At 43.1% G+C, this 21,680-nt stretch overlaps 1 protein-coding gene across 1 annotated transcript; it reads left to right on the forward strand.

Annotated features, from left to right (window-relative positions):
- Window positions 1-2,534: 2,534 nt before the first annotated feature.
- On the forward strand, window positions 2,535-4,972 carry LOC137375647 (liver-expressed antimicrobial peptide 2-like). Its single transcript, XM_068043032.1, has 3 exons — window positions 2,535-2,627; window positions 4,124-4,263; window positions 4,812-4,972. Exons 1-3 carry the CDS (start codon window positions 2,541-2,543, stop codon window positions 4,846-4,848), a joined length of 264 nt encoding a protein of 87 aa, XP_067899133.1. The 5' UTR covers window positions 2,535-2,540; the 3' UTR covers window positions 4,849-4,972.
- Window positions 4,973-21,680: the final 16,708 nt, after the last annotated feature.

The raw sequence follows: 21,680 nt of genomic DNA on the forward strand, positions 1-21,680 counted from the left end.
AACTTGGCAGATAAGTTTCTTTTATGGGGGTGGAGAGGCCAACTATGCAATGTAAGGGTTTTTGGTGGGAAATGGGGCAACAATTTATTTGCAGTGTAGTGGGGGGGCGGGTACGGGGTTCAACTCTACACATCTTGTGGCAGGTCTGGCAGCCCTTTAAAAATGTACCAGCGCCTGTCAGAGGCAGCTGATGTGTTCATGGCGTTGCTGAGGCCGACTCCGCCACGCGATTGGGGGGGCCCGCCCTGCATATTTAAACGAGCCACCATGCGCTGGATCACAGCGGTGTTGTGAAGCGCTGCTCATGCGCGTGGGCTGCTATTTTGTTCTCCCGCCGTCCATAGAGTGTACAGCAAAGAAACAGACCATTTGGCCCAACTGGCCCATGCTGAGGTTTATGCTCCACATGAGCCTCCTCCCTCCCCTCTTCCGCCAAACCTATGAGCAGAACATTCTATTTCATTCTTCCCCATGTGTTTATCCAGCTTTCCCTTAAATGCATCTATACTATTGTACTATATACTATCGTCCATGTGGTCGGGAGCTCCATGTTGTAAACAACAACAGCCACTTTCTGGGTAGTCTAACCAAGGTCCTATATAGATTTAACATGACTTCTCTGTTTTTCAATTCTATCACTCTGGAAAGGACCCCTATTGCTTTGTTTTCTTTTTTATGGCCTTATTAATCAGTGTCAGTAATTTTAGCGATTTATGTAACTGTTCCCTAGATCCCTTTGCTCCTGTCCCCCATTTAGACTCTAAAAATACAGAATGTTAGCACTTTCAACCCATGCATGCAATACAGTGGGCTGGGGGGCGGGTGGGGGGGGGGGGGGTGCGGGTGGGGTGCTGCTGATATTGTACTCAGAGAAACGACATTTTTCTTTATAGCAAAAAATTCTTCTGTCCAAATTAATTTGCCATGAAAACCAATGTACTTACTGAAATAATTTGCTAACAGTGAAAATCTGGCCACTAGTTTTTAATTATTTAACCCATCAGCAGAAAAGGCTATTGCTGTTTGTTTTCTCCATTACCAAGGAGACATACCCATGGCAATGAGTAACATATGAAAATGGGAATATTCATTTGATTACTAATTCTTAAATAGGTGGAGTGGGGTTGAGGCACAGAATACAGCTCATAAAAGTCTGTCTATGAGAGTGAGGAACACACGTGCATGTTATAAAACAGGCATGTGCACACAAGCATTTTCCTACAGTTACAGTATCAGCACTCAATTGTATTAATAAAAACATAGGCTGGAATTTTTCCACAGCATCTGAAGTCTTGCCGCTGGGGCCGAAAGTGGGAGGCAACCCCACTTCAGCCGGTGGCGAGACCTGGGGAGGCCTATTCCCAGCGGTGGCCAATTAAACGGCAATCGCCAGGGCTGCTGTCCCAATTAAGGATAGTGGTAGCCCCCCCCCCACCCTCCCACCAAGAGCTGCTGTCCCAATCGGAGAGTCAGCAGCCTCAGCAGCGGTACTGCTAGTGATGACCATTGCTGAGGCTGCAGCTGGAAGCAGAGGGCAGCTCAGTGGCTGAGGCGCTCTCGAGGAGGGTTAAGTGGGGTTGGGAGACACCGAAGCCCGGCAGGTAGGTGCCAGTGGAGAGGTGAAGTCATGAGGTACAAGCAGTGCTGTTGCTATGAGGGCAGTCATTGTTGCCAAGGGGTTCCTCCATGGGCCATGAAGTGCCCAAGAAGGAGGACCCCTGTCCGGAGCCCGCTGGGAGGCTGCCAGGCTTCACTGGGTGTTCTCTCCACATCGTAGCGGCTGCCCCCTACCCTCCCCCAACGTGAGCAAAATGCCTGCAGAAGTGAGAAGTGGCCCTTAATTAGCCATTTAATTGGGCTCCTAACAGGTGACTGATCTGCCACCTTTCCCACTGTTGGCAAAATGGCATGATGGCAGGAAGATGTTGGGCTTCTCTCCCAATGCCTTCTCACGCCATTTTGCCAGTCTTCCCACCTCCCAGCCCATTGCTAAAGGCCTGGTAAAATTCCGGCCATAATTACAATTTTGAACTGGAGTTCACTTTAGGGTTGAACCTAAATTTAGGGGTATATTTAGGCTTGCTGTTATATTCAGGGTTCGGACTAGATTCAGAGATTAGCATAAATTTAATGTTAAGTGCTCGGTCTTTGTTCAATACTTTAGTCTGCATTTTCTATGTACAAAGAGGCGATGGGGAGAATATATATACATGTATTGATGACAATGTGAGGTTGCTTATTTTTATAGCCAGTGTAGTGTGGACTAATGGCATTAAATCTTTATATGTTATTAAAAGATGTGGAATCAGGAGGAACTTGAGCACTACCTTCCCTTCCCCCAATCATACACGAGTCCTTGTTATCTTTTTGCTTATTCTGCATCTGCTGGACTATGAACGTAACGGAGTTGACCTTTGCTTCACGAGCCAACAGTATCTGCTGTACCTCGTGCAAACTGTGTGCCAATGCCATGCAGTTGCCTATAAAACAAGGTACAATGGATTGCTGGATACATTCTGTCTGTTCCAGTGTGTACAACTATGACAAAGTACTGTCTGAAAATGAATACTCAGATTATAAAACTCGTTGCAATTATTTGCATCGCTTCAACTCTTTTGCGGAACCAGGTACGTACATAGCAAATTACAATATTGCATGAGGTTATGTAATGAGATGCATAACAGTTATTTTGTAGTGTAGTATTTTATCAAAAGAAAGTTAAGGATCCGTGCAACAGTGGCTAAACATGGGTTCATGCCTGAGATTGTATATGCAAGATCCTGATCATCAATGTGACATGGCGGGAGGCACCAAGCCAGGTGCTTCACACAGGAAGTATGAGAAAAGTGGAGGGCTGGTCATTCTGGAGTTAGCTCCTCATGCAACTCGTGACAGCTGGTGAAAGAATTGTAACAGTTGAAGCATGGGAGCAGGTTGCCTTCCTATGTCTCAGCTGGGCAGTAATACATGGTGCATTTCTGCAATGCAAGGTCTTTGTGTCATAGTGAAAAGTAGAGTGGCATTAGTTTTGGATTGCATATTAAGGAGGTAGTGGACCAACTAATCTCCTTTGGCAATTTAAACTTCTATGTTAACCACATTTCCAGCTCCGCACCCTCCCCCACCCCACACACACTTTTTATCAGTACCATATTCATCTGGTGGTGTTTCTTCATGCATGAGTAGATGGGCAGCACAGTGGTGCAGCGGTTAGCACCGCAGCCTCACAGCTCCAGCGACCCGGGTTCAGTTCTGGGTACTGCCTGTGTGGAGTTTGTAATTCCTCCTGTGTCTGTGTGGGTTTTCACCGGGTACTCTGGTTTCCTCCCACCACCAAAAGACTTGCAGGTTGATAGGTAAATTGGCTAATATAAATTGCCCCTAGTATAGGTAGGTGGTAGGAGAATATAGGGACAGGTGGGGATGTGATAGGAATATGGGATTAGTGTAGGATTAGTATAAATGGGTGGTTGATGGTCGGCACAGACTCAGTGGACCAAAGGGCCTGTTTCAGTGCTGTAACTTTAAATAAAAAATAAATAAGGGTTACAGTGGCTTTTGAATGATGGCAAATGATATCTTAAAGCTAGTTTTTAAAGAAAATATATATATCAAAACATTATTAAAGTCTATTAAGCCACTGAGTCCAAAGAGACTATTCCGCCTATTGTGTCTGTGGCAGGTATTTGCTAGAGCAATCCAAGATTACTCTTGTTGCATTGTTCTCCCTGATAGCCCAGTTTCAGCTGGTTTGCAGGGTGGTATGTGAACTGATGCTCCAAGGCACTTCTCCAAAGTGGGTTCTGGATCTCAGCTCTATGCAGGAACAAAGGAAAGTCAAAACGTTATTTCTTCCTGTCCATATGACTGTCGTTAGAATGAAGAGTGGCACTGGCGGAGGCTTGGGAACTAGTTTCTATTCTCCTGTGCCAGGGAATGTGTATGCATGAGGGAGACCTAATCAGAGGAAAAAGTCAAAAAGGGGAGATGAAAAAAAGAAACACTTAACAGTAATTTATTTATGATTTTTTGAGTCACACAGTAGAATGTCATTTTGTCTTAACTAAGCTACTGATGATTTCAGTGTCATTATTAATAATGTAATTCTGGGCTCTTCTCATAGGCTGACTGCGCTGCTATAGGGCAGGTAGCGACTGTGCTGCAGAGAGTCCGAAGAATGACTCCTCTCTGGAGATGGATCACTTACAGACCCCTTGGATCCTCTTGCAGGGACAATGATGAGTGTGCCTCAAAATACTGCAGGTAAGCAAGGAAAATCTTGAGGAAATACTGCAAAGAGAAGATTATAACTTACTGAGACAAAGATTATCATGACCAGAGTTTCAGTTGTGATCTACCTGGGAAAGCAACAATAAATCATTACTAATCATTGCCTTCACCTAACATAGCCAATACTTTTCAACTCATGTGTGCTATTTTATCCAAAAGTGCCCATCTCTGGAATCTGTATATTACAAATAATCAGTTTAATTAAAAGGAATTGAAAGACTTTTCCAAATCATTAATTTAGCCTTTTTAGACAACATATGTAAGAAACAGCACAGTTTGCACTATAGTCAAATTCCACCTTCATTGTAAATGTGAAAATTAATAAAGCATAAAATGAAAGAATCACTGGAATATTCAAACACCCAGCAAATGTAATTAGTTTTCTTATCTATGGTGATAACAATTAAGATTACTACATGTTCCCTTAAAGTTCTTTAAATAATTAGGAAAACACTGAATTGGATTATCATGTAAAAAAGTTCTATTTTAGCCTATATTCTAAGGAATGCCTTGTTTTGCAGAAAGAAGCGCTGCTCCTTGGCTGTCCATCAACAATGAATTTCATGCAAAGTTTTTGTAAAGAAGCACACTCAAATATTGTTATGTAAATGAATTTTGACTAATGTATTTATGTAAATAAACTTTGGCTAATATCCTTGTATAAATGACTTTCTAATCAATGTACTCCTGTAAATGAATTTTAAACAGTATTTGTTGTAAGTGCATATTAATATGTTTATATGTGTATATGACAAATTATGCTTGAATAAAACATACAAATGTGGGAAGTATAGTAGAATCAACTGTTTTCATTTCCAATATATTAAAATCCTAGTATTGGTAACACCATCACATATTAGTTCATTATAATCAATACATAATGCTGTAACTAACATCTATCGTTTTTAATTGCTCCAGAAGTGCGTTGCAACCTTTCTCAGTCTGTTACAACAAACACACCTAGAACCATGCCATCTTCTTTGAATAACCATAGAGTCAGAACATCACAGAAGGAGGCCATTCAGTCCATAAAGTTCATGATGGCGCTCCACAGAGCAATCCAGTCAGTCCCATTGCCCCGCTCTATTCAATAGAGGTCAATAAATTTAGCATAGACTAGGAATTGAACCTGGGGGAGTATAGCATGGCCACCATGCCTTGTTGGGCCACCCGACAGTCTGAAATGATGGGAATTTCCACAACTATTGCTAAAACAGATTTTAGATTGAAGCTGACACTTGTACGGCTCAATACCATACCACACACTGCATTTACCCATTATTATTGATACAGTAAAATCACTTTAATTGTCTTGCCTTCAGTTATGTACAGAATAATCACTGATAGGCAAGAGATGCATGTTTCCAATTCCCTAGTAGGATATTAGCAGCTGTCCTCTGTCACATACTGTCTTCATTTAAATGTATATCAAGTGTAGATTATTTAAATGTTGAATGGTCTGAGGCCCATGACTAATATAAATCACGTGATGGAAGGGAGGTTGAGGCCAAGATTTATGAAGACAAGATCCCACATAGTAAGTTTCCAATCTTGATCACAACAATAGGGAAGAGAACAATTTGGACTATTCTAATGTCATTTTCCGCAATCACAAAGAACGATTTATCTGTTTGGAAATGTTATTTTTTTGGCGGGTAAGAGGAGAAAGAGAAGACAGTTTAAATACAAAAGTAAATCAACAGGGCTTTTTAAGTGGAGCTTCCTTTTACTTGGGATGCCTGTTTCATTGTAAATATCCCTATTTTACAATAAAGTAGATCATTATCCAAGAGTGCCCACTGCAGAAAACAAGGACACTGAATTGAAATTATCTGATTGACATCATAATTACAACAAACAGGCTTGAAACTTGACAAGAGATGCCCTTTGTCATATGTATAGATAATTAAAAAGCATGAAAATTAATTAAAATACAAATCAAACAGAATACAATATTAACATATACTTTTAGAAATCGTTAAATCACACTCATCATTTTTATTTGTTCATGAGGTGCTTTGCAACCTCTCAGTCTGTTACAACAACACAGTTGAATCAGGAATTCCCTATATGAGGAATTATTGGAGAAAACCGACATGAAGCACTCTGAAGGGCAGGAGGTTGTTGCTACTTGAACTAAACTTTATAAAATTTCAATATTGCTTTGCAATATGAAAACTTAAATAAACATGTGCCTTGCAGTTCCTTATGCCATTGGGTTATGTACCCACCCATCCGAAGTCTTTTGCATTGACCATCTCATACATCACCAGTTATAGAGACATGACAGAGATTTCAATCTAGTTTAAGCAGAAGATTTTAAGTGATGGTAGAGTGAAACTATGTGAGTGGAAGGAATGGTGTGACAATCAAAGGGAAATCACACCCAGGACTGCTCTGGGAAATGACTTCACGAGGACAGAGCACGTCACTAGCCTAACTCTCGAAATGCACAGCACTATATCTGCTAAGATTAGGTTAGATTACATTAGAGATACAGCACTGAAACAGGCCCTTCGGCCCACAGAGTCCGTGCTGACCATCAACCACCCATTTATACTAATCCTACACTTATTCCTACCACATCCCCACCTATCTATATTTCCCTACCACCTACCTATACTAGGGGCAATTGCTAATGGCCAATTTACCTATCAACCTGCAAGTCTTTGGCTTGTGGGAGGAAACCGGAGCACCCGGAGGAAACCCACGCAGACACAGGGAGAACTTGCAAACTCCACACAGGCAGTACCCAGAATTGAACCCGGGTTGCTGGAGCTGTGAGGCTGCGGTGCTAACCACTGCGCCACTGTGCCACCCCATAAGCTATAAGAGTTTGTTATCGACCACAGTGTACAACACTGCTGGATATGTTATACGGTCTGCACTTTAACAAAAATCACCACAAGCCTGTATGTGTCTCACATGTATAATTTGAAACCTGTTGAAACTCATTTAATAAGGATTGCATCAATTTCAGCCTTTTGTTTTATGCCAGTGGGGTCCCATGGCTTCTTTTCTTTGTGGTCAGGAAGGAAGCTGTTGGCACCATGTCGATTGAGGTTTGTTTTTGAAATGCAGAGGGAAGGATGGCTACAGCACCATGTACCCATTTTATCTGTGCTGTGTCATGCTGTGGTTTTGCTCTGAGTTGGATTCTGTGCTGCAAGTGAGAGTTCTCCAGAAAGAAATTTCTGTCTTCAGCACAGAAGCTAAAACTGGAAGCTAAAACCAAGCAGCATAAGGTAGGTACTAGAAGGATCACATGGAGAATGTTGAATGAACTTCGGTAGAGGGATGCTTGACCACAGACTGTTCCTGTGAACTGGATGCTAGAGGAGAATAGACCCTCTGTAAATTTTTTTTTGTTTAGAATTAGAACATTACAGCGCAGTACAGGCCCTTCGGCCCTCGATGTTGCGCCGACCTGTGAAACCATCTGACCTACACTATTCCATTTTCATCCATATGTCTATCCAATGACCACTTAAATGCCCTTAAAGTTGGCGAGTCTACTACTGTTGCAGGCAGGGCGTTCCACGCCCCTACTACTCTCTGAGTAAAGAAACTACCTCTGACATCTGTCCTATATCTATCACCCCTCAACTTAAAGCTATGTCCCCTCGTGTTTGCCATCACCATCCGAGGAAAAAGACTCTCACTATCCACCCTATCCAACCCTCTGATTATCTTATATGTCTCTATTAAGTCACCTCTCCTCCTCCTTCTCTCCAACGAAAACAACCTCAAGTCCCTCAGCCTTTCCTCGTAAGACCTTCCCTCTATACCAGGCAACATCCTAGTAAATCTCCTCTGCACCCTTTCCATAGCTTCCACATCCTTCCTATAATGCGGTGACCAGAACTGCACGCAATACTCCAGGTGCGGTCTCACCAGAGTTTTGTACAGCTGCAGCATGACCTCGTGGCTCCGAAACTCGATCCCCCTACTAATAAAAGCTAACACACCATATGCCTTCTTAATAGCCCTATTAACCTGGGTAGCAACCTTCAGGGATTTATGCACCTGGACACCAAGATCTCTGTTCATCTACACTACCAAGAATCTTCCCAGTACTCTGCATTCCTGTTACTCCTTCCAAAGTGAATCACCTCGCACTTTTCCGCATTAAACTCCATTTGCCATCTCTCAGCCCAGCTCGGCAGCCTATCTATGTCCCTCTGTACCCTACAACATCCTTCGGCACTATCCACAACTCCACCGACCTTAGTGTCATCCGCAAATTTACTAACCCACCCTTCTACACCCTCTTCCAGGTCATTTATAAAAATGACAAACAGCAGTGGCCCCAAAACAGATCCTTGCGGTACACCACTGGTAACTAAACTCCAGGATGAACATTTGCCATCAACCACCACCTTTAGCTAGCCAATTTCTGATCCAAAGCTCTAAATCACCTTCAACCCCATACTTCTGTATTTTCTGCAATAGCCTACCATGGGGAACCTTATCAAACGCCTTACTGAAATCCATATACACCACATTCACTGCTTTACCCTCATCCACCTGTTTGGTCACCTTCTCGAAAAATTCAATAAGGTTTGTGAGGCACGACCTACCCGTCACAAAACCGTGCTGACTATCGCTAATGAACTTATTCTTTTCAAGATGATTATAAATCCTGTCTCTTATAACCTTAGCCAACATTTTACCCACAACCGAAGTAAGGCTCACAGGTCTATAATTACCAGGGCTGTCTCTACTCCCCTTCTTGAACAAGGGGACAACATTTGCTATCCTCCAGTCTTCCGGCACTATTCCTGTCGACAATGACGACATAAAGATCAAGGACAAAGGCTCTGCAATCTCCTCCCTAGCTTCCCAGAGAATCCTAGGATAAATCCCATCTGGCCCAGGGGACTTATCTATTTTCACACTTTCCAAAATTGATAACACCTCCTCCTTGTGAACCTCAATCCCATCTAGCCTAGTAGCCTGAATCTCAGTATTCTCCTCGACAACATTTTCTTTCTCTACTGTAAATACTGACGCAAAATATTCATTTAACACTTCCCCTACCTCCTCTGATTCCACACACAACTTCCCACTACTATCCTTGATTGGCCCTAATCTAACTCTAGTCATTCTTTTATTCCTGATATACCTATCGAAAGCCTTAGGGTTTTCCCTGATCCTATCCGCCAATGACTTCTCGTGTCCTCTCCTTGCTCTTCTTAGCTCTCCCTTTAGATCCTTCCTGGCTAGCTTGTAGCTCTCAAGCGCCCTAACTGAGCCTTCACATCTCATCCTAACATAAGCCTTCTTCTTCCTCTTGACAAGCGCTTCAACTTCTTTAGTAAACCACGGCTCCCTCGCTCGACAACTTCCTCCCTGCCTCACAGGTACATACTTATCAAGGACACGCAGTAGCTGCTCCTTGAATAAGCTCCACATTTCGATTGTTCCCATCCCCTGCAGTTTCCTTCCCCATCCTACGCATCCTAAATCTTGCCTAATCGCATCATAATTTCCTTTCCCCCAGCTATAATTTTTGCCCTGCGGTATATACCTGTCCTTGCCCATCGCTAAGGTAAACCTAACTGAATTGTGGTCACTATCACCAAAGTGCTCACCTACATCTAAATCTAACACCTGGCCGGGTTCATTACCCAGTACCAAATCCAATGTGGCATCGCCCCTGGTTGGCCTGTCTACATACTGTGTCAGAAAACCCTCCTGCACACACTGGACAAAAACTGACCCATCTAAAGTACTCGAACTATAGTATCTCCAGTCGATATTTGGAAAGTTAAAGTCCCCCATAACAACTACCCTGTTACTCTCGCCCCTGTTGAGAATCATCTTCGCTATCCTTTCCTCTACATCTCTGGAACTATTTGGAGGTCTATAAAAGACTCCCAACAGGGTGACCTCACCTCTCCTGTTTCTAACCTCGGCCCATACTACCTCAGTAGACGAGTCCTCAAATGTCCTTTCTGTCGCTGTAATACTCTCCTTGATTAACAATGCCACACCCCCCCTCTTTTACCATCTTCTCTGTTCTTACTGAAACATCTAAATCCCGGAACCTGCAACATCCATTCCTGCCCCTGCTCTACCCATGTCTCCGAAATGGCCACTACATCGAGATCCCAGGTACCAACCCATGCTGCAAGCTCACCCACCTTATTCCGGATGCTCCTGGCGTTGAAGTAGACACACTTTAAACCAGGTTCTTGCTTGCCAGTGCCCTCTTGCGTCCTTGTAACCTTATCCCTGACCTCACTACTCTCAACATCCTGTACACTGGCACTAAAATTTAGGTTCCCATTCCCCTGCTGAATTAGTTTAAACCCCCCCGAAGAGCACTAGCAAATCTTCCCCCCAGGATATTGGTACCCCTCTGGTTCAGGTGAAGACCATCCTGTTTGTAGAGGTCCCACCTACCCCAGAAAGAGCCCCAATTATCCAGGAAACCAAAACCCTCCCTCCTGCACCATCCCTGCAGCCACGTGTTCAACTCCTCTCTCTCCCCTATTCCTCGCTTCGCTATCACGTGGCACGGGCAACAGCCCAGAGATAACAACTCTGTTTGTTCTCACTCTAAGCTTCCACCCTAGCTCTCTGAATTTCTGTCTTAAATCCCCATCTCTCTTCCTACCAATGTCATTGGTGCCTATGTGGACCACGACTTGGGGCTGCTCCCCCCTCCCCCTTAAGGATCCCAAAAACACGATCCGAGACATCACGAACCTTGGCACCTGGGAGGCAACATACCAACCGTGAGTCTCTCTCGTTCCCACAGAACCTCCTATCTGTTCCCCTAACTATGGAGTCCCCTTTGTAAAGGGATCATTTTAGGGAGTGTTTGTCTCAGTGAACTGGGGAATCAGAGTAGTAGCAGACAATTCCTCCATAAATTCGGGCATGTCTGAAGGGAAAGAATGTCTTTTGAAGTTACTTTTTGCCATAAGCATACATTCTTTAAGGAAGCAATATATTTCAGTCATCCATCAACTATATTAATAGAAAGGTGAGTAGAGTTTCACATTCGAATTTACTCAATGGTTGGATTTAAGTTTAGGAGTAGTTTTAGGCTTCAGGTTAGACTTGAGGTTGGAGTTGTGGTTAGATTCTGGATTTGGGTTAGGGTGACTTTAGTTGACACAGAAACTTTATTGACATTTTTATTTGATGTGAAGAGCCTCTTTACTAGGTTAAACTTGCATCATTGCTGTTGATGCATGTACTCACATAATGCAGTCATGCACATACACCTTATCACTTTTGGCACTATCTCACTTGAAGAAAACTGCAGAGCAAGGGTGTTTTCACTGAGCAGGAAGAGAATTAGAAATATTATTTGGAAACAGGGTGCACAAATATAAATTTATTGTAGGTATGCTTTGAAGGACAAAGGGAATGTCGCCTGTGAAATTATTTCAACATTAACTCCCTCGGCTTCCAACAAGTTAACTCATTGAGTACTTGGGTCACTCTTCTTCTTCTTCTTTAACCTCCTTGTCTCGAGAGACAATGGGTAAGCGCCTGGAGGTGGTCAGTGGTTTGTGGAGCAGCGCCTGGAGTGGCTCTAAAGGCCAATTCTAGAGTGACAGACTCTTCCACAGGTGCTGCAGATAAAATTGGTTGTCAGGGCTGTTACACAGTTGGCTCTCTCCTTGCGCTTCTGTCTTTTTTCCTGCCAACTGCTAAGTCTCTTCAACTCGCCAAACTTTAGCCCCGCCTTTATGGTTGCCCGCCAGCTCTGACGATCGCTGGCAACTGACTCCCACAACTTGTGATCAATGTCACAGGAATTCATGTCGCGTTTGCAGACGTCTTTAAAGTGGAGCCATGGACGGCCGGTGGGTCTGGTACCAGTGACGAGCTTGCTGTACAATGTGTCCTTGGGGATCGTGCCATCTTCCATGCAGCTCATATGGCCAAGCTATCTCAAGCACCGCTGGCTCAGTAGGGTGTATTTGCTGGGGATGTTGGCCGCCTCGAGGACTTCTGTGTTGGAGGTACGGTCCTGCCACCTGATGCCAAGGATTCTCCGGAGGCAGCGAAGATGGAATGAATTGAGACGTCGCTCTTGGCTGACATACGTTGTCCAGGCCTCGCTGCGTAGACACTCCAGGCTGCAAAATGTTGGCTAATAAACAAACATTTAAAATAGCGGGAACAGAGAGCCAGAGCGGAGATTGAAAGCAAGTGAGAGCAGACAGCCAGGGCAGAAATTTTAAAAGAGTAGCTGCAGAGAAGCAGAGCAAAGATTAAAAAACAGTGTGATGTCACAGGAAAGCAGTTAAGTGATTGGTTGGCATTTCTCTTTTGCTCTCTCTAAACTAGAGTATTGGTTTAAACTAGGAGTCGGAAAATTAAAAAAATTCAATCAGCTAAGTATAATAGTAAGTGAATTAATAGTATGATGCACAGAGCAGGCGTGGAGGCATTAATTAAAATTAATAGTTTAAACAAGGTAGTAACTAGATTCTAAAAGAGGGAATAGAGATTTTTTAGATCATGTACGGGCAGCTGAGACCTGTTGCTTGCAATTCTAGTGCCATATGGGAAATTTAGGACACTTCATGCGATTGTGTGTCCACGTGTGTAGGAAGTGTCTCCAGCTGCTTGAGCTTGAGCTCCGGATTTGCACTCGAGGGGAAGCTGGAGTCAATGCGGAGCATTAGGGAGGATGAGAGTTTCCTGCATCGTACGTTCCAGGAGATGGTCACCCCACAGGCAGTAAGAGTTCAGGGGAGTAGATAGGTGGCCATCTGGAAGAACAGGATGAGGCAGGAAGTGCAGGAGTCTTCAGGGTGTGTACCACAAATTGAAACTGCTGGGAGTGAAGACAACTTGAAGGAGTGAAGTCCAGACCATGGCACCAATGGGCAAGGGACTGCTTAGGAGGGAACAGCAAAAAGTAAAAATGCAGTCGTTATAGGAGATTCCATAATTAGGGGGACAGACAGGCATTTCTGCAACCGTCATCATGAGTCGCACGTGGTGTGTTGCCTCCCTGGTGCCAGGGTAAAGGACATCATGGCCAGGGTGCAGAATATTCTGCAGTGAGTCAGAAGTTGTGGTACATGGCAGTACCAAAGAAATAGAGACGTCAGGTATTGGGGTCCTGCTGTCAGATTTTCAGGAACTAGGGAGGAAGGTAAAAAGTAGAACCTCAAAGGTCGTAATCTCTGAATTACTCCAGTGCCACACTTTGGCTAGAGTAGGAATAGGAAGATAGGGAGGATCAATGCATGGTCTGGATGTATGGTGCAGGAGGGAGGGTGTCTGGTTCTTGGGGCATTGGTACCGCTTCTAGGGCAGAAGGCACCTGTTGGAAAGGGACGGGTTGCATCTCAACAGGACTGGGACCAATGTCCTCATGGGGAGGTTCACTAGTGTGGTTGGGGAATGTTTCAACTAAATTGGCAGGAGGATGTGCACCAGCATATAGAAGTAGAAAAGATGAATAAGGTGCACAAAGTGAGACTGTTGGATAGTACTAGAGAAGCAAGTAGTACCATATTAGATAGAATCGGACTAAGAAGGACTACGAGGAATACAAAGACAGGTTTTAAACATATGAATGTAAATGCACAAAGTATGGTGAATAAGGTTGGTGAGCTAGAAGCACAAATAGACATGTGGGAATATGATGTAGTGGCAATAATGGAAATGTGCTTAAAAATGGTGAGGACTAGGTACTTAATATTCAAGGATACAAAGCGTGCAGGAAAGATAGGGAAGGAAAAAAGGGAGGTGTGTTGGCAGTATTAATTAGGAACGACATTGTGCTGTTGGAAGGGGAACATATCCTTGAGAATCCATTTGGATAGCATTGAGAAGCAAGAAAGGTATAATCATGCTACTGGGGGTATTCTATAGGCAACCAAATAGTGAGAGAGAGAGAGAGAGAGAGCGATAGAGGAGCAAATTTTGAGGGAAATCACAGAGATGTGCAAGAACTATAGAGTGGTGATACTGGGGGTCTTTAATTACCTAAATATCGATTGGGATAAAGTGAGAGTAAAAAGAAAGGAGGGGGAGGAATTTCTGATATGTGTTCAGGAGTACTTCCTTGGCCAGTATATTTTCAGTCCAACTAGGAAGAAGGCATTACTGGATCTGGTGATGGGGAATGAGATGGGCAAGTGTCTGTGGGGGAGCATTTGGGTAAGAATGATCATCATATCATAAGGTTTAGATTAGTAATGGAGAAGTGCAAGGAACAATCTAATGTAGAACTTCTAAATTGGAAAGGCTAACTTCAGCTGGATGGAGCTGGATAGCCAGAGTAAAATGGACCAAAGTTTGACAGGAAAAAGTATAATGGAACAATGGGTGATCTTTAAAGAGATGTTTTGGGTACAGGCTAGATACATTTCAACAAAGGTGAGAAGTAGGGGAAGCAAAGCCAGGGCTTGTTGGATGTCAAGGGAGATAGAGAACATGATGAAATAAAAAACGAGGGTGTATGATGCATGTCAAGTGAATTCTTCAAGCGAGAGCCAAGCCAAATACAATAAGTTGAGAGGGAAAGTGAAGAAGATATTAAGACTGGCAAAGAGACAATATGGGAATAAAATGGTAGTTAATGTTGTTATGACCGACTGCTCCAGTCAAAGCCCCCAATCAAAAAATTACGATTCTGATTGCGGTGGGCGAAACGTACTGTTAATTCAATTCTGTCACTCCACAGATTGCCTAACATATCATTTTAAACTTTCCAAAATAAAGACCCAACCAAATTGTACCATCTATTAACCCCCGAATGAAGCTAACCAAACCAGGTGTCTTTAAATCAATAAATTAACTCTTTAATTAGAAGAACTAAATTCTTAAACACTATGAAGATATAAACAACATTTAAAATAGAAAAAAATAGAGTCCTTGCAAATTTACAGTCCAATGTTGCTTGAAGTCCTCACAGAATGTTGCTTGAAATCCTCACAGCTGTCTAATGCGAAAAAAAGGTTCCTCCACAGTAGAATAGTCCATAGTCTAACTCCAGCAGTAGATGATGCTTTCCTTCTTCAGCGAATTTCAACAATTAACGACTTGCAAACACTTTCAATAGAATCAATCTGACTTTAGAGTTTTTGAGGGATAAAAGATTGTCACAGTCTAACTTCCCTTCCTTCAGTTTAAATTACCAGAGATCTCTGTTTTGGCTTGATGTTTTTTAGAATCTTGAGAGATAATAATTAAACAGACTAAAATCCTATTCCTTCAGTTTAAATGGTTGAGAGTTCTTTTTTCAGGTGCTAAACACCACAGCTGTCTTTCTGTGTGTCCTCTGTGTCTGTGTTCTGTTAGAACAAACTGTCTTCAACTAAAAAGCCAGTTCAAAATTGAATTGTAACAAATGTATTACTTGATACTCACTCCCAGTGGCTGTATCTGTGGTAACGAGAACGCACCCTTTGAATCACTGTCTCCAAATGGCTGTTTCTAAGGCAACAAAAATGCACCTTCCTATAACTCCTGAGGCATGCTGGTTCTTAAAGCAATACTGATCCTTTGCAAGCCTTAAAGGCAAACCGCATATTCCTGGAAAAAAACCGACAGGACCATGATAATATAAACGGGAATCCAAAAACCTTCTAATGGCATGTAAATAGTAAACTGGTAAGTAAGAGGCAATGTGGGTTCAATTAGGGACAAAGAGGGTGATATGTGCTTAGAGGCAGCGGGCAAGGCTGGAATACTTCATGAGTACTTTGTTTTGGTGTTTCCTAAGGAAGAGGATGCTGATAAAATAATAGTAGAGGTAATGAATGAGGTGAAAATTGATTGGCAGGATGTACTGGAAAGAATGACTATGCTTAGAGTGGATAAGTCACCTGGTCCGGATGGCTTGCACTACAGGTTACGAAAGGAAGTGGGGGTGGAGATAGTGGAAGGGCTTACCATAATCTTCCAATCCTCCCTAGATACAAGGGAGGTGCCAGAGGATTGGAGAGTGACAAATGTGACACACTTATTCAAGGGAGGGTGTAAGGACATTTGTTGTAATTACAGACCGGTCAGTTTAACCTCAGTGGTGGGTAAGGTCTTAGAAACAATAATCAAGGAAAAAAATCAACAGGAACTTGAAGAGGTTGGACTAAATTAAGGAGACCAGCAAGGATTTGTGAAAGGCAGATCAAACTTTATTAACCTAGTTGAATTTTTTGATGACGTAACAGAGAAGGTTGATGAAGTAAATGCAATGATTGGATTTTAAGAAAGCATTTGAAAAAGTACCACATAAAAGGCTGGTTAGCAAAATTGAGGGTCATGGAAAGGAGGGTCACTATCAGCTTGGCCAAATTGGCTTAAGGACAGAAAATAGAGAGTTGTGGTAAGTGTTTGTTTTTTAGACTGGAAAATGGTAGACAGTGGCATTCCCCAAGGTTCAGTGCTGCTTTTTATTTATATATATATATATAAATGATTTGGATATTGGAATATAGAGTAAAATTTCAAAATTTGCCAATAATCCACCTGCAACAGGACATAGTTAGGCTAACAGACACTGGCAGATGGAACTTAATACAGAAAAGTGTGAGGCGATGCATTTTGGCAGAAAGGATAGGGATAGGCACTATAGACTTAACAGCGCAGTTCTAAAAAGTGTGTAGGGTCCCAGGGATCTGGGGGTTCACGTGCATAGATCTTTGAAGGTGGCAGGAAATTTTGAGAGAGTAGTTAGCAAAGCATATGGGATCTTCAGTTTCATAAATAGAGGTATTGAGTTTCAAAGAAGGGAAGTCATACTCAATCTTTATAAAGCTCTGGTTAGGCCCCTACTAGAGTATTGCACTCAGTTCTGGTCACCACATTTTAAAAAGGATGTGAGGGTCATTGAGAAACAGCAGAGGAGATTTACCAGAATGGTTCTAGGGATGGGGGATTTTAACTACAAGGATAGATTGGAGGAGCTGGGGTTGTTCTCCTTGATAGGGTTCAGAAGACCACAGCAAACATCTTTCCCTATGATTCAATGGGCCAGACTTTCAAAGTCTGCTGAGTGTGGGAGCGGGTGCTAGCGCGATTTGAAGATCGCATTCGCAGAAGTCGGCACTGGAACCTGCCGCCTCTGAAACATGATGTCATTTTTAAAGGGATATCAGCAGCAAGGGAATGGGTCGGGCACACATCTCCAATTAAGTGTCTGTTGAGCTCATTAAAAGGCTTGTCAGTATCAGCTCATAATTTTAGAAGGCTGGGAACAGGGAAGACGCCATGGGGGGAACACAACATGGTTATGAAGAAGTGAACAGTGTGGAGGACCATGAGGGCTGTGGGAAGGGCTGACTGAAATAAAGCAGAGGCAGCAAATAAAGCTCAGCTGCTTCAGATGTGCCTCAGTGTAGCTATTGCTGCAGCTGGAAGAGTTGAATTTTTCATTGGTAAGTGGCAGGAAACCAGAGAGGGACATGTGCACACTGGCATCAAGGTCTCTGTTGCCCTGAACTTTTATGCAAACACGTCATTGCAGGGATCAGCTGCAGACCTAGGTGCATCTCACAGTCGGCAGCTCATCACGCCAGCAGGCAGGTCACGGATGCCATATTCAGGAAGGTGGGGGACTACACCTACTTTGACATAGATGGGCCTGCGCTGGCACAGAGGGCATTGGGTTCTACCTCCATTGCTGGATTCCCCCAGGTGCAGGACATCATTGCTTGCGCTCGTGTGACCATCAAGGTACCCAACGACAGGCCAGTGAGGCCTATCAACAGGAAGGGCTTTCATTCTCTCAACATCCAACTGGTCTGCAGCTACAACAAGAGCTTCTTCCATGAGTGCACTTGTTTTCCTGGGAGCTGCCATGACTCCTCTGCCAGTCCAGCCTACCTTGGTCTTTCACTCCATCCCCCAAAGTGCATGGCTGGCTCCAAGGCAACAAGGGAAATCCCTTCTACAGGACCCCCAGAGGCACAGAGATGATACAACCAATGCCACCTGCTCAGCAGGCCAATCATTGAGCAGGTCATCAGGTTTGTGAAGATGTGATATTGGTGCCTGGATCAGTTGTGTGGCACCCTCCAATATTTTCCTGCAAGGGTCTTGGTCATTGTGGTGGTCTGCTGCATTCCATAACATGGCCCTTCAGAGAGGCGTGGACATTGAGGACAGTGAGGCCCTGGAAGGAGACAGCTCATCAGGGGAGGAGCAAGAGGTAAGAGAGGAGGAGGTAGAAGAGGCAGAGGGGGATAACACTAAACAGAGAGGTGCCCCTGCCACCCTCTGGGAAGAGGACTTCCTTCCTCTCTCTCACAGCCTCCAGCATTAGATCCAGGTCAGCATCGATGAAGCGATGGTCTGCCCTGCTCCTAATGTCAGGCCTTTAGCTCTCCTGTAAAATCTCGCTTCTCCCTGGTGCTGTGGAAGGCAGCTATCTCCCTCAGGACAACCAGCTGCCTCACTGATGGCTGCCATGGAAGTCTACATGAACCCCAAACTTGATCTGACCCACTGCCATTTTCAATCCCACTGGCTCTAAGAGGACAGGAAACCCATCTGCATACCAATTGCTTTCCCTCTTGAAAATTGCAATCTGAAACAGCTTCGCAGAGGAGGCAGGTTTCAGACTCAAAACCAGACTGGTTCCTGTTTCTTGCCTCCATAATGAAAATCCTGCCCTATGACTCTATGACACATTCAGTATCAATGGTTTAACAAAAATATTAGATGGTGGATAGTGTTCTTGGGACTAGAGTGAAGTTTAGCCAGGTTTGGTATAAGGTATGTGAGACAGAGACTGCAAGCTGTTGAACATAATGGAGTCTTCTTTATTCTCTTTTACTTTTACTTTCCCTTTGCTAGCACATGTGTTCTACAGCAGCCTCAAGTGTACACAATGCACATTGCAATTTCAAAACACTATCTCAAAACACTACAACTACAGTGGAAGCACACAAAATACTGGTATTATTTCTTACATTATAACAGTGACTACACTTCAAAAGTACTTAATTGTCTGTAAAGCAATTTGAGATGCATTGTATAAATGCAAGTTCTTTCTTTATTTGAATAAATAAAAGAATGAATGGAGGAAAAGAGCAGACAAGAGCAAAAGTAACTTTTACTTAAGGTTGTTCAAAATGTTACGTTTTTGTCATATAACATTAATGTTATAGTGATAAATCTTCTCTTATGACTCAGTACCATTATTATAGTATTGTTAAGACAATTTACAGCATCATAGTCTGAACTAAAATCTTTTTAAAAACTGCTTTGCCCAGATGGCACAGAACTGTCTGGACTTGATGGCATCTAATGATTGATTAAAGTGGTTAGAGTCATTGATAGTGCAAGGTCTGTTGGAAGGAACAGATTAACGAATAGCCAGTCTTTGAACCATACTTAAGCCTATATTTGCTAAGTACCCATTAGTGATGGGGAAGCTCACCCACATAGAATCATAGGATGAAGAAGCACAGAAGGAGACCATTTGGGTATAAAAACGGGTATAAGGGTAAGCCCAGCAACTGCAGGCCAGTATGATTAACTTCAGCAGTGGGAAAGCTTTTAGAAATGATAATCTGGGAGAAAATTAACAGCCACTTGGACAAATATGGATTAATTAAGAAAAGCCAACATGAGCAAATAACTCCCTTACTAGTTTAACTAACTTGATTGAGTTTTTTGATGAGGTAACAGAGAGGGTTGATGAGGGTAATGTGTTTGTTGTGGTGTACATGGACTTCCAAAAGGCATCTAATAAAGTGCCACATGATAGGCTTCAAAGCAAAGTTGAGGCCCATGGAATAAAAGGGACAGTGACAGAATGGATAGAAAGTTGGCTGAGTGACAGAAAACAGAGAGTAGTGGTGAGCGGTTGTTTTTCGGACTGGAACACTGCTTTTCTTGATCTACGTTAATGACCTAGACCAGGGTGTGCAGGGCATAATTTCAAAATTTACAAATGACACAAAACTTGGAAGTATTGTGAACTGTGAGGAGGATAGTGATTGACTTCAAGAGGACATAGACAGGCTTGTCGAATGGGCGAACACGTGACAGTTGAAGTTTAATGCTGAGAAGTGTGAAGTGATATATTTTGGTAGGAAGAAGGAGGAGAGACAATATAAAATAAAGGATACAATTCTTAAGGAGGTGCAGGGACAGAGGGACCTTGGGGTATATGTGCACAAATCATTGAAGGTGGTAGGGCAGGTTGAGAAAGCAGTAAATAAGGGATCCCGGTCTTTATGAATAGAGGCATAGAGCATAAAAGTAAGGGAGTTATGGTGAACCTTTATAAAATACTGGGTTGGCTTCAGCTGGTGTATTGTGTCTAATTCTGGACACCACACTTCGGTTCGATGCGAAGGCATTAGAGAGGGTGCAGAAAACATTTACGAGAATGATTCCAGGGATAGATTGGAGAAGCCACAGCAATTTTCCTGAGAGAAGAGAAGGTTGAAAGAAGATTTGATAGGGGTGTTCAAAATCATGAGGGGTCTGGACAGAGTAGATAAGGAGAAAGGGTTGAGAACCAGAGGACACCGATTTAAGGTGATTGGCAAAAGAGCCAAAGGCGGAGGAAGAACATTTTACACAATGAGTGGTTAGGGTCTGAATGCACTGCATTGTGTGGTGGAGCCAGATTCAATCGTGGCTTTCAAAAGAGAATTGGATAACTATCTGAAGAGAAAACATTTGCAGGATTAGGGGAAATGGCGTGGGAGTGTGACTAACTGAGTTGCTCTTACAGAGAGCCAGCATAGGCATGACGGACCAAATGGCCTCTTTCTGTGCTGTAACCATTCTATGATTCTCTGATCTGCCACATGACTGCCCATCTTCCTAATCTGTGTCTGTCCTCCTGCTATATTTAACTATCCTTCTCGCGGTTTACTATATTTACGAGTTTGTGTCATCTGCAAACTTTGAAATTATGCCCTGTATATATACAAGTCCACATCATTAATATATATCAAAAAGAGCAGTGGTCCCAACACCAAACCCTGGAGTCACTACTGCACACTTCCCTCCAGTCTGAAAAACAACCATTCACCATTCATCACAATAAAAGCAAAATACTGCGGATGCTGGAAATCTGAAATAAAAACAGAAAGTGCTGGAAATACTCAGCAGTTCTGATGAAAGGTCACAGACCTGAAAGGTTAACTCTGCTTCTCTCTCCACAGATGCTGCCAGACCTGCTGTGTATTTCCAGCACTTTCTGTTTTTAATTCACCATTCATCACTACTCTCTGCTTTCTGTCCCTTAGTCAAATTCGCAGCCACTGCCCTTTTAATCCCATGGACTTCACTTTTTCTAACAAGTCGATGATGTGATACTTTATCAAACACCTCTTAAAAGTCCATATAAACATCAGGAATACCCTCATCAACCCTCTCAGTTACCAAAGAACTTGATCAAGTTATTGCTGTAACTGTACAAGGCATTAGTGAGACCGCAC

Source organism: Heterodontus francisci, chromosome 12 (assembly GCF_036365525.1).
Source record: "Heterodontus francisci isolate sHetFra1 chromosome 12, sHetFra1.hap1, whole genome shotgun sequence".
Lineage (NCBI taxonomy): Eukaryota > Metazoa > Chordata > Chondrichthyes > Heterodontiformes > Heterodontidae > Heterodontus > Heterodontus francisci.